Source organism: Carlito syrichta, unplaced genomic scaffold (genome assembly GCF_000164805.1).
Source record: "Carlito syrichta isolate Samal-C Ts95f unplaced genomic scaffold, Tarsius_syrichta-2.0.1 Scaffold287567, whole genome shotgun sequence".
NCBI lineage: Eukaryota > Metazoa > Chordata > Mammalia > Primates > Tarsiidae > Carlito > Carlito syrichta.
This window is the reverse complement of record NW_007231663.1, coordinates 25,165-38,650: the sequence shown is the minus strand read 5'-3', so window position 1 is coordinate 38,650 and position 13,486 is coordinate 25,165. Positions and strand designations below refer to the sequence as shown.

The 13,486-nt window shown below is 50.3% G+C and overlaps 1 protein-coding gene across 1 annotated transcript in view; it reads right to left on the bottom strand.

Moving 5' to 3' along the window:
• Positions 1-292: 292 nt before the first annotated feature.
• PIWIL4 (piwi like RNA-mediated gene silencing 4) overlaps positions 293-13,486 on the bottom strand; it is a gene marked incomplete at both ends in the record, with an annotated part of 36,956 nt that continues 23,762 nt past the window's right edge. The window contains 8 exon segments of the mRNA XM_021709884.1: positions 293-440; positions 548-673; positions 2,209-2,362; positions 3,674-3,744; positions 6,204-6,307; positions 7,174-7,374; positions 11,530-11,602; positions 12,968-13,152. Of these exon segments, the coding sequence (XP_021565559.1) occupies positions 293-440; positions 548-673; positions 2,209-2,362; positions 3,674-3,744; positions 6,204-6,307; positions 7,174-7,374; positions 11,530-11,602; positions 12,968-13,152 (1,062 nt within the window).

Below are 13,486 nucleotides of genomic sequence, written 5' to 3'. Positions count from 1 at the left end.
CCGCGGGGGCCCGGCCGCCCGACTTCCTCCCCGCGGCGTACGACGGCGCCCGAAATCCAGTGCCCTGGAAGCCAGAGCTATCCCTCTCGCGTCGTTCCTGCTGTCATCTCCACGACCGCTGGGATCCCTCCCACTGTGGACGCGGCCGCTCACGCCTGCCTTCCTCCTGCGAGAAAGCGCGGGCCCTGGGCCGCGTCCAGGGAGGCAAAGGCCAATGGCACGGCGACTCCTCGCGGGACGCCCCGCTGCTGGAGCTCCCGAGCGTCCCCCGCGCAAGGAGACGTGCACTCACCGGCCAGTTGTAGTACAGGTGGCACAGCTTGAACGTGAGTCTCTGCATGTGGTCGGGCTTCAGGCCGTTGCCGTCGTAGACCACGTTGTAGTGGGTGGGACTCACGGTGCCCCGGCAGGCCGCCTGGCTGATCAGGTAGAAGTCGTACCTGAGGGGAAACAGGATGGCTGTGGGGCGGGGGGCGGGGGGCGGCGGCCGGGGCAGCCCCGAGCCCCAGGGGACGTGCTGCTGAAAGCCGATGTTCGCGCCACTTGCCATTGGGGGCGCGTCGCCTCCGAGTCCACGATGGTGCCCAGCGGCGGGTTCTGCACAGAGCGGCTGGACTCCAAGAAGAACCGGGGGACGCAGCGCTTCTTGACGACCACCACTGACAGCCTGGGGCTAAGAACAGAGGCAAAAGTGGAAAGAGGAAGGGAAGCCAATCCAAGCAGCTTTTCGTGTGTGTGTGCAGCTTTTAAAAGGAAATAAGCAAAAATCCACTAGAAAAACACTGAAAAACAGAGAAGATAAAAATTGCCCACTATCCCTAGAGAGACAATGTCAGGCACAAAAAATTAGAGATTATCCGAAAAGCAAGCAAAAGCATGCTGAACGTCAAGTCATTTGCCCTGCTTATAGCCCGTGAAGGTCGTGATAAGGAGTGGTCATCGGGACAATGAACGTCCACAGCAATTCTGCAGAAAGGTTTTCCAGAATTATCCGTGGAGACAGGATTTTTTTTTTTTTGTCATGAGCAACAGTCACCCTATTTACACCCTCACTTTTCCTCTTGACTTTATTTCCAAGTAGCCAAGGAAGAACCACGAGTTCCCCTTACTCCTCAAATCGCCCCTTCTGAATCACGCGAAGCTCACGCCAGCATGATGGACAGGTGGCCACACATACTCTGGCCAAATGCCAAACGCCCACATGCTAAAGTGCCCAGTAAAGCCAGGGCCAAATCTGAATACTTCCCATCATGGAAGCAACACCAGGGATGGAAGGACCACCGTGAGGCTGCATTTTGAGCAGTTTAGATTCGCTAGGAATGCCTTTGATACGGAAACCCTGAAAAGGCGACGGGACGATGCCAGAAAAGCAACTCCTCAGCACTGTCAGCTTACTCTTGCCACCCTCAGTCAAACCCCTGTGATCCCGACAGATGTGTTGGCCTGGGGGCAGTGGGGTGTGCGGCAGTTTGGCTCTCGCAGCTTGGACGAAGCTCCTAGGCTTTCCCTCCTCCGTAACACCAGCTGACTGAGGTCAACACCGGCTCCTTTGTGCCAGGACGCTCACAGATGGAGCTCTGTGCCTATCTGGAATAAGATGCTTTCCAAAAAATTTCAGAAGCCAATTTGGCACTGTTCTCTCTCGTTTACCATTTTTAACATGCCTCGTACTTGCCACTTGACGTGATCACTGACAAAAACTTTGTACTGACACACCAGAGCTAAAAAAGGCATCCATGGCGCAGGGAGCTTGGGGTTGAAGATGGCCGGATTTCCATCTGCAGCTCACGGTACTCCAAGCACTTTCGGAGCTTTCCACAGACCGTGAGAGCACCACAGTGCATGAGAGTCAGAGGCTTTGGTTCTGCGTGTTGACTACGGCCTCGAGTTTGAAGCCACAGCTTGTGTCTGTCCATCGATACGCAGGAGGCAGCTTCGCTGGCCAGCAGCCCTGCAGCGTCCTGCTGAATATGTCAGCTGCCCTGAATGAAACCTTCCTTTCCCTGGGCGCCCTCGCCCAGGCCCCCAGCGCCCAAATACCGGCCCGAGTACCCTCTACTTACTCTCAGGGAAATGCAGACAGCTCTACTGGTACAAGGCAGGAACAGAGCAAAACGTAATTGCACAAAAAGTAAGAATTATGCCAGCATGCCACGTGTGCTGGATGTCTGTCGTGGGGAGCGGGAGGAAAGGACAAGAACTGAGTACCTGGTCTTCGAGCCGGATTGTGTCACGCTGCTCAGCAGCTGTGGGACTTCATACTCCACAAGTGCTTTCAGCTGACCGTCCCCCACCCCGTCGCGGTACACGATGATCCGGGCGGGTAAGTCGTGATTGAGCTGGTACCACTTGTTGAGGGCTCCTGCAGGATTGGGTGTCAGTGAGGAGAGGACGGCCTGTCTGGTTCCCGCACACAACAGCACACCCACATGGCAGTAAGGCATCAACAGGCCTGCTTCTTCGGACCACCATCGGGGTAACTCCTAGTTTGGGTTCTATCTGCAGTCATATGAAAACTGGCAACTCTGGGGAGCATTCCTTCGTCCCTACTGCTTAAGGAATCATAATGGCTTCTATGGCGTAATCCATTCTTAAACCTGGCATGTCTCTTCAGTAAGACTTTAATATTAAAGCAATACATTAAAATGTAATCCCTGCGACAGACACACAGATGCCTAAAACCAAATTAGTACTGATTTGGTGTCTTCAAGTCTTTAAATCCTCTCAACAGAAATAAATTGGGTAATTTTATACCATTTTCTTTCCTAATGAGAAGAAATATGAAAACAGAAAGAAATCACTTTGTTGTTCCTCTGAAAATACTTCGCTTCACACTGACTCACCCAGCTGATTCCAATTCTCACAGAGGATGTGAGCTCTGAAAACATTTCCACCCACACTAGCTATACATTCCCTCAAGAGCAGAGCCCACACAGTAACTCCCACACCACGGGAACTTTCAAATAACTGCTATAAAAAAAAAAAAACTTCTCCTGCTGAAAAAACTGACCTGGTTTTGAAGTGAGAGGAAAACAACAGAATGCAATAATTCTCTTCATGTATGTATGTACTGAACAATTACTTTGAAGAGGAAACTCACTTTGGTTGGATAGAAGATAATCATATATATGTCTATTACCAACAAATTCACTTTTTATTAAAAAAAATGTTGCTGCTCTTCCTAGTTTACAATTGCAAGGGAACAGCAGAGCCAGACCTGGGCCAAGACGGGGGGAGGGGAGCTGGAAGCCCGGGCGTCTTTCCATCACATCCCGCTGTGAGCAGGACGCCTTCCTCACCTGCTGTCTCCCCCCGCCCACACGCCACCTCACCTGTCGTGTCCACCCTCCCCCTCAAGGCTTGGCTTCCGCATCTGGACTTAACACTGCTCTGTCCTAACTTAGCGCCTCCTGACCTTCACCCTGCTTGCCAGGGACACCGGCAACCACAAACTGTCCTTCCTCCTGGCTTCACGTTAGCCACACACAAAGGTAAGCGCTAGGTGGCCTGCCCGTCTGAGTCGGCACACTCATCAGGGGATCTTCCGTTGGACGAAAGGTGACACACACAGACGTGGGAGTTGGCTTCCACCTAGCTGGCCTGCTGTGCGCACCGGACTTGGATCTGAAGGAGCAGTCCTTGGAGCCCTCCCACACGGCGGCATATGAATTACCACTCATGAACACTTTTAAGCAATCCGCAACATCGGCTGTCGTTCTCTGGAGGATACAGCGGGAAAACCATCTAAAGCAAGCAAAGAGCAAACGCAACATTTCTACTACGAATTTGCACCAGAATTCAGAAAGACATGATGAGCAAAGGTCAGTGTCCATAACTCTGCATATGCCAAGTGTTCACAATTATACTAAAATGTTTCTCTTCCCAAAATGAGCTTATTGACTGAGAAACTAAAGCTCAGAGCTGGCAACAGACATATTTGGGTTCCAATCCAGGCCAGTATACTCGCCAGCTACGTAGGTCTGCCACGTGAACCTAAGTCTCGGTTTTCTATCCAGTACCAAGGAAGTTTCCAAGACAGAAAGGCAGCTACTACTGCATAGGGCTGCAGCAGAAATGGAATACATGCAAAATACTCAGCACAGTACTTGGCGTACATAAGACAGTGACAAACAGAGGCCACTGTCTTAGTATGACTATAAAGGAGTTTGTTAGTTTAGCAGTACATCTCCTTTGAAAGTATTCAGATTTCTCAGACAAACTTCCATTTCTACAGGTGATCCTTTCAAACTTGAAATCCTAATGAACTTATCCAGATTTCAGAAGCGGTTCTCTTACTAAAGCCATCAATTAGCTAAAAGCTCTCGGACAATGAAGATCACGACCTCGTGACAAGCATGTGCCGCAATTATCACAGTCCTCCAAATACGTGTCATGGCAGTAACACAGCCGGGCTCAGTGGCATGTGTCTGTAGTCTCAGCCACTCAGGAGGCTGAGGTGGGAGGACAGCTGGAGCCCAGGGCATCAACATGGATGAACCTCGGGGCCTTGCATTAAGCAGGATAAGCCAGCCGCGGAAAGACAAATGCTGCAGGATTACTTAGATGTGGAATCTTTAAACATCAAGCTCACAGAAATACAGTAGAGGACAGCTAGCAGGGCAAGGAGGGGAGAGTAGGGGGAGATGTTGGTGAAAGGAACAAACTTTCAGTTATAAAACAAGTAAGTTCTGGCCAGGTGTGGCTGCTCATGCCTATACTCCCTGCACAATGGGAGGCTGAGGCAGGAGGATCACCTGAGCCCAGGAGTTTGAGACCAGCCCAGGAAACACAGCCAGACTTGTCTCCATAAAAAAAATAAACAAATTAGTGGGGTGTTGGGTGTGGTGGTGTGCACCTGTAGGCCCAGCTACTCAGCAGGCTGAGGCAGCAGGATCGCCTGAGGCCAGGAGATCGAGGCTACAGAGTGAGGCTCTGACTAATAAATAAATAAGTTCTGAACACATAATCTACAGCACGCTGACTATGGTTAATAATAATAATGTACCATCATGTACTTGAAATGTGCTGTGAGAGATGATTTTAGCTATTCTCATCTCACACATAAAACACGGCAACTGTAAGGCAATGGATATATTAATTTGCTTGATTGTGGTCATTATTCCACCATGTATACATATAGGACATTCTATGCTTTAAACATATACAATTTTTATTTGCCCATTATACCGCAGAAAAGTTGGGGAAAAATTGAGACTGTTTTCCCATAAATGGTGATCATCTGAGGAAAAGCAGCCTCAGGTGGATCCCTACCCTCACCTCTTACATCAAAATGCATTCCAGACATGCAGAGACAGAAGGGAGGACTTGGGTCAGTTTTGTTAGTGAAGAAGTGACATGCAGCAGGGAGCTACCGACAGGCCCTGGAACACAGCTGCAGGCATGCAGGTGCCACAGTCGCAAATGCAGGCCTGACTACAGACTCAGGTCATGCCACTCAAGCCAGGAAGAAGACATTCTGCCAGCAGCTCCTGCAGCCTCAGAACCCACTGAAGCAATTCTCAGGACCGTAATTAATGGAATAGTGCAAGCCAATGTCTTGAGGCCTGAGCCCAATCTTGCCTCTGGCTTTAACAGCTGTGTGGACAATCACCACTTCCAACAACTGCGAGTTTTTAACAGGCCAGCAACAACAAGCATGCATTGAGCATTTGCAACGGGGGCAACACCCTAAGCACTTTATCTCACATAATTCCCAAAAATGCCTTGTGAAACAGACACCATTATTACATATCAGATTAAAACACCGAGACACACCAAAGTTAAAGGACCAGACCTTGGACACAGAATAAGTGGCAGATTAGGACACGCATTCAGGCCATCTGATTCCAAAGTTCAACTGCTTGACAGGGTGCATGTGAAGCACCTAGTATGGTGCCAGTCAAGTGCAGACACTCCAAAAATAAGTAGACATGCAAGAATTTCCTCACATCCACCATCTGGGGAAGGTGACGGGAATACAGGCAATTGCTTGCCCTAATAAGTGTATAAAAATCCATTTAATGGAGCCACACAGTACCCCAGTATTATCAATCACATTTTATACGTAAGTATAATACATGACCGCAGGGTTGGTATCTAAAACAAGTTAACAACAGAACTCTTCCTTGCTGTTACATTCTCTGGTGAAACCACAGTTAACAGTCTGTCCCACTGAAGAACACATTCAGGTGGCTTTACGGTACCTGGTGACTCCGGGGTTGACACTGGCCACAAATCCAACCACCATCACTTCCTTGCTGAGCGCGTCTTTACACACGTCGATGCCAACCACCATCAGGGACTTCAACTGTCAAATTGAATTCATCACGATGCAATGGGAGGAGGTGCCATTTCCCCAAACAAGGACTTACCACGAAGTTTCTTAAAAAGTATCCCTAGTCGCCAAGTTATACAACTTAAGCCATATGTCAAGAGACCAAGACCCAGAAGGCCAGAAGCCAGACAGACTTAAAGGCGGCAGGAGGGGTGCGGTACATCCCTGTCAACAGAGACTCACCACAGGCCCAGCCAGCCATCATCCTTTGTGGGGAGCCAAGGGGCACCAGCAGCTAGAGACACTGGGAACGTGGTCAGCCCATGTGTCCCTTGCCTGCGGTCAGGAGGCATCTGAGGAGGACTCCCACTTCCCGTCGCTCAGATTGCTAAGGATCCTTACTTGCCTGGGCAGCTTGGGGGTGAGGGTGGAGTGCAGCCGGAGGTAACCATGTGTCACCTCCGTGTTACCGCGTGTTACGTGTTCTGGTTACGGACATGTAAGGGAATGGACTGCACCCCTCATTCCTCCTTCTCCTTGCTTCCTCCCATGGTGGCCACAGCTCAGGAAAGAGAAGTGGGCACTCATTCTCAGCTTCCACCCCCGTTTGGAGGTTCAGACCACACGCTCCGGGAGGGCCCCCTCCAGGGCGCAAGGCTACCCAAAAAGCCCCTCCAAGACTGTGGGAACTCGATTCTCTCTCAGGAAATGTTCTCAGTGGCTGAACGCAGCGCCTTGAGAAGGCTACCCGCATTGCATCTCCCTCTGCATGGCAGCGGGGGCTGGTGTCACACCAGAACCCAGGGCAGGGGCTCAACGGACAAACCAAGGACGCTCCTGCTCTGGCTCACTTTTTAAAGTTCATTGGCAACGACAGGGAAAACGCGGCCGGTCCTCACCGGAATCTCCACCGCCCACAGCTCGCCTCCCAGCTTGCAGGCCACCTGCTGGGCGACCCTGGTGGCCAGGCTCATCATCATGCCCTGCTTGTGCAAGGTGCGGGCAAGCACACACTGGCTCGGGACGGGGCAGTCCCAGCTCAAGTACTTCTTGATGGAATCGTAGTAGTTCTTCTGATTGGAAGGCAGAACGCACATCACCTAGAAACAAACACAAGCAGAAGGACTGACACATCAGCTCGCATCTGTCAAGAACTCACTTTTTAGAAAAAATGAATACACAGACTGGGCAAACACATCTGTTGCCACTAAGTTCCCAAGAAGTAGGTAATACTGAAAGAGAAGATAGCTAAAGCCGGGCTCGGTGGCTCAGCCTGTAATCCCGCACCTTTGGGAGGCCGAGGTGAGTGGATTGCCTGAGCCCGCCGGTTCGAGACCCGCCTGGGCAACTTGGCGAGACCTCATCTCTACAATAAATCAAAAAATTAGCCGGGCGTAGTAGCGCATGCCTGTAGTTCCAGCTACTCGGAAGGCTGAGGCGGAAGGATCGCCAGAGCCCAGCAGCTCAAGGCTGCGGTGGCCGGAAGTGGCCACTGCACTCCAGTCTGGGCGACAATGAGACTCCAACTCAAAAAAAAAAAGAAAAAAGAAAAAGCTAGGCAGGCAGACAGGATGGTGCTCCAGGAACCACGTAGCAAACTTCCTGCAGGCCTCTCAGGCTGATACACTCGCGTTGGTAAGCGAGTGCCCTGGAAGTCTCTCAAGCTAGAGCTTAAGTACTCACTGCTGGGACTGAAAAACAACCAACCAGCTTACAGTCAAGAACTGACCAATCAACTCACCATTAGGTCTCTACCTCCTGCCGTCTGGGCCTTAGTACTGACCAATCAGAACAGCTAGTGCCAACCAATCAGCTCACAGCTAGTGCTAGCCAACCAACTCAGTCTTAGGGCTATAAAAGCACCAAGTTTCAGCTCCAAATCAGCAACCCCTTCGGGTCCCCTCCCACTGTGGGAGCTCTTCTGTCCTCTCAATAAATCCTGCTTTCTCACTTTCCGGCTATCTGTGTCCCTCATTCTTCCTGGGCACAAGGCAAGAACCTTGACCTGTAGGGTTGCAAAGATCATCAGAGCCAAAGGGCCATGTACCCCAGAGGCTGGCTTGCCAGCCGAGGGAGCTGGCTAAACCAGGAGAGCTGCTAGAAGGCGGCGAGACTCCAAAGCCAAGACACTCTGGGGGCTAGGCTTGCCAGTCCACTGAGCCAGCAACACTCTCAGGGCATGGCTTGCCAGCCCATCAGAGCCATCACTCTGGGGGCTAGGCTTACCAGCCCCTCATGACGACCCTCCTGGGGCTTGGCTGGCTGACCCATTGAGTTGACTCTCTCGAACCCAGGCTGACCGGAAAAATCCGTATCAATACTGACATGGCTACAGTCCCCTTAAATGTCCGGGAACCACTGAAGAACAGAGCCGCCAGAAATGCCTCATCAGCCACCCACTCTGCAGGGCCCCACGCCACCGCTGCCCCTTCCAGAGCTCTCCCTGGATTCCTTCTCGCTTCCCTCCTGTCTTGGTTCTCTCCGTCCCTCAAATCCCCGCTCAGAGCTCAGCCTCCACCTGCCTTCTTTGCCCTCCACAGCCTTTTTTGCGGTTTCTCTTGTCCTTCCCACTGGTCCCTCCCCCAAGTCCCCCCAAAGCCAAGTGGAGGATCTGCTTAAGCTCTGGTGCTTTTCCCATCATATACCAGACAAGGAGGAGAAAAGAAACAAGGAAAACCGCTGTGCCAGCCTGAAAGTTGAGAGTAGGGCGAGGGGGAGAGGGAAGAGAGGATGAGGCACTTCAGGCCGCTTGGGCTTTCCACTCCACTCACCTGCCGTCACCCCTCCCTCCTCCTCAGGTGCTTCCCAACAGAGGGCCTCTCCTGGTGCACCTACCCCTGCTTTCCAGCTTTCCCTCCCCCTTTCAAATGCCCACAAAGTGTGGAAAAGATCATCGCCGTGACAGGCACAAGAAAACAGGGCAACCTTTCCACCCATACAAGTGTTTACAGATGTATGATCAAGGTTACGATTACGCACACTTCGTCACATAAAACAGACATGTTTTAGAATAATCGGGACGATTCCACCAGGCGTCGACCTCCTTTCCATCCACAAGCTTGACGCCAAGCAAGCAAGGCAGTGTCCCAGCAGGGGTAACACTGAGTGGAGTTGGGAGCCAGAGAAGGGAGGGGCAAAGACACGTGGGAGGACGCAGGCATCAAGTCACAGACACATGGGCGGGGGGGCATCCATGGGGAGGACAGGGGAGCCGTGGCCCATGGTTCCTTTCCTCGCTCCGCCCCAGGGAAAGCTTGGGCAGGGACACCCCAGTCTCAAATGAGCACACCACGGGCCCAAATCTTGGTTTCTGAACACGACTCTCTACCAGAATGAATCAGAGCTTTCGGGAGAAATGTCTGATTTCAGGGCTGGAAGCAAAGTTCCAGGATGAGCCTGGGATGTCTTGGCCAGAAAGGAAGGAAGCATTCCAGGAAGCGGGGGCACGTGAAGGACACAGAAGCCAGCGTGCACGGGGCTCCCCTTCCCAGGCAGCAGGGTGAGCATTACAGTAAGAAGAGTGCCGGACCACAAGCCGGTACATAAGGCAGAATCCGCGAGTCCATACTGATTGATGAGCCACCAAGGAGGGGAAAGGAAGTTCTTCCCTGGACCCCTAACAGAGGCAGAAGGACTGTCTGACGTGAAAAGCCATCGCTTCTCAAGCATCACAGCAATGATGGATTCAGAAGAGAATCGCTGTGGATGCCAGGACAAATGGGAGGTGATACTGATGTTGTCTCAAAGTGCCTACATACTCGCACAGGTGATTAAAAAGCAACTTTACAGTGGAGGAAGCTGGCAGACAGGCCTTCAGCGGCGGAGTACCGCCTGTACGATGCCGGAAGAACTCAGGATCCCTGCTGCGACATGCCTGACAAACGCACAGAACCTGAATTCGACAAGGAGGAGACGTCAGGCAAACCAAACCCAACTGAGGGGCGCTATTCAACATGAGCGTGACTCTTCCACACTGGAGGTCAGCAAACCCAGGGAAGAATGAAGCAGCCACTCCAGGCAGGAAGAGAGACCAGGGACAGGGCGGCAGAGGGCGACCCACTGGAGCACTTTCGCGTAGAAGACGTTCCTGGGACACATGAAGAAGCTGCTCCTTGGATCAGCTGGCTATCCTGCGGCTCAGGAGGAGAGGGGCCTGGCTTACAGGAAGCTTGCGCTGAGGCTTCACGTGCCGGGGGCATCATGCCTGGAACGTGCTCTCAAATGGTCGGGGGCGCAGACAGACCGGACGTGACACAACGAATATGGTAAAACGTCAGCAATGAGGGGCTCTGGGTGAGGGTGGAGAGTGTTTCGTGCCATGCTTGCACCTTTTCTGTAAGTTTGAGTTTACTGAAGTAAAAAGTAATTGCTCCCAGGGTGAGAGTGTTGATAGCACGTCCCTTGGACTAGAAGATAATCCGGCTCCAAGAGGAGCACAGGAGCCCGGAGCTGGTTAGTTGGGTGAGTGTGCGAGAGAGGTGGCCAGGACCGGAGGCAGGCGGAGTGAGTGGGAGGACAGGAAGAGGCAATGGAGGAAGAGCCCGCAGGGGAGATGAAGGTCTGGCAGGAGAGCGGATGTTCCCAGGAAGCAGGAGTGGAGGAAACGTATCTAGGGACAGGGGCGGCAATTCTACCTTGTCTGGAACGTGGAGACGTGCTGTAACCACGCCTTGACCCCAAATGGTCTGCAGTCAGCTGCACACACACACACACACACACACACACAATGCCCACACGTGACACCAAGAACAAGGCAACTCCACGTGGTCCACGGCGTGACAGCGCAGGAGGAAAGGGTGCTCGCAAACGACGAGACACAGGAGGTGGTGGGAATACAGAGGAAGTGGGGGCTCAGAGCCAGCGGTGACTCAGATGCCTAAGTCCTCCGAGCATCCCCTGAATCACTGAGAGCACCAGACACCCAGCATTCATGCGATGTGATGGGAGCTCATGTCCTCTCAATCGACGTCAAAGAGGACCCTCAACAAGTTGGAAAATATTCAGGCGTCTTGGAAAGAGGCTGATATAGACAGAACAAGAAGTACTGTATTTTAAAGTTAGTATCAGAAATAGGAAAGGGAAATAAAACATTGAGTGAAGCACTGAGATGAACGCTTTTGTGGTACTGTGGAGAAATGCACGACAATTTGCAAACAGATCACGGTCAAGTGTGTTCAGATCCCTTACTTTAAGACTGCAGATAAAAAAGCAAAAACAGAATCATATGTGAAAACCAAGACGTGTCTTACACTCACCAGTTGAACATCAGGGTTCATAAGTTGCTGTATCGTTCTAACAAAGGCAGCTGGGCTTTCTTGTACCTTCATGCTACAAAAAAAGATTAATTTTGAAGCTATATAATTTCCGTCTTAGTAGCACAGTCATGTGGCATTAGTTGTGCAAATAAATCTTCCTAACAAACTAGTAATTTTAGAAAAAAATCATTACAGAAAAATAAAAACCTTTTGAGCCTAAAATTGTTTCTCCAAAAACATGCAATAAACATTTTTCATAGTGTAATAGTTTGGTGGAAGATGAAATCTTCTCAACTGTACATAACCCCTACAATTAATAATTGTGTTATTCAAAATGGGGTGGAAAGTGAATTTTGGAACTCATAAGTCTGATGGTCTCAAGGGTCTGAAACAGGGTTTAAGCTAAATCAGGATTAAGATTTCCCTACCACAGAATCTCTAAAGGAATTTTAAAATAAATGTTTCAGGAAACATCGGGTTAATAAGACCAAGACATTAGGCTCATCTGCATGACTGAAGCCCTTTTTTTCCTCCCTTAGAGGTGGCTTGCTTGGAGCCTGGGATATCAGCCCTTAACCAATCAGTCAGCAGATACTTACCAAGTAGTGCTCTGTGCTTACATCACACCAGGGGCCAAAGTCTTAATTCTCACACACAGAAACTTACAAATCTGGTTTTTACAAGAATTGGCCTCTTTTGTGTGGATATGACTGACTTGTGCCAACGCCCTGTGGCCTTTGAGCACTTGCCAAGGAAGGTGACAGGATCACCCGCCCAGACCTCGGGTCCAGCAGAGCTAAGCGACCAGCTGGCACCCCGTCTCCACCACTGAGCAGTTCTGACTTCCCAACTCAAACTCCTGCACACCGACTCAAGCCTTCTCTGGCACCTAGCGTGAATGAGTGCTCATCAGGGAATGACCTTGTTTTAATCCCAAACTGTCTAAAGCACTAATCGTATGCTGCAATAAGATAATTTTAAAAGTTTATCTTAGATCTATTTTTACATTAAATTTTAGAGCATAAGTCTATCAAATAAGTCAGGACATACCACTTTCATTTTTTAATATTCCTGCCTTCAGTTAAGTAAATAACTGATTTATATCGGCTGTAAATAGCTGACATAAAAGAAGGACAAAAGCTGAGAAAGCGACACACGAACTTAGTCAGGGCCTACACCCCAGCTGGTACTGAAATGATTTTGAGATAATGGTTAAGAACTGTAAAACCAAAGTTTTACAAAGACCAACATAAAACATATTTTAACCTTTTAAGAATGTAGTCATCACAAAATCTGTCTACGTATGACTACTTTCTTGGCACTTTATATTAGAAAACTTTACTGAGATAAGGAAGCTTTTGTAAATACATCAGGCACTATTTCCTACCTCCTACCAAACCAAATTAATACAGAAAACAAAAATTCAGAATATTCTTACATTTTAGGGTAGTTCACATTAAATCCCATGGTACTGCCAACTCTTCTCAAGCAGCTCAGAAAGCTCTCGGTCACATTTTCCGTTCTGTTACTACATATGAGCAACCACGTATTCAAAGACTGTGCACTTAAAATCTTGCAAGTTCGAATATCCTTGGACCAGTCAGCAGCAGACATAGGTTGACACTGAGATGGCCGTGGAGAGATGGAACAGACTCATTCAGAGGACAACCAAATAAAGGCCATGAAGATGGCCAGTTTTTCTCAAAACAGAACTGCTTAACAGTTTGCCATTCACAGTCTTAAAGCACAGATGCACGCACTGAACACCTGATACAGTCCCGGAGCTTTCCGTGAGCAAAAGCATCTGGGCATCCCCCAGGTCGGCCAGGAACCGGCTCAGAACCGTGGGTGCGTCCCTTGACCTTGTGGGTCTCTGCTGGGTACAGAGAACAGAGTCTCACTCAGAGACTGCTGAGGCTCCCTCCCAATTCTGCGATCTGCGACCTTGACGCTGAAT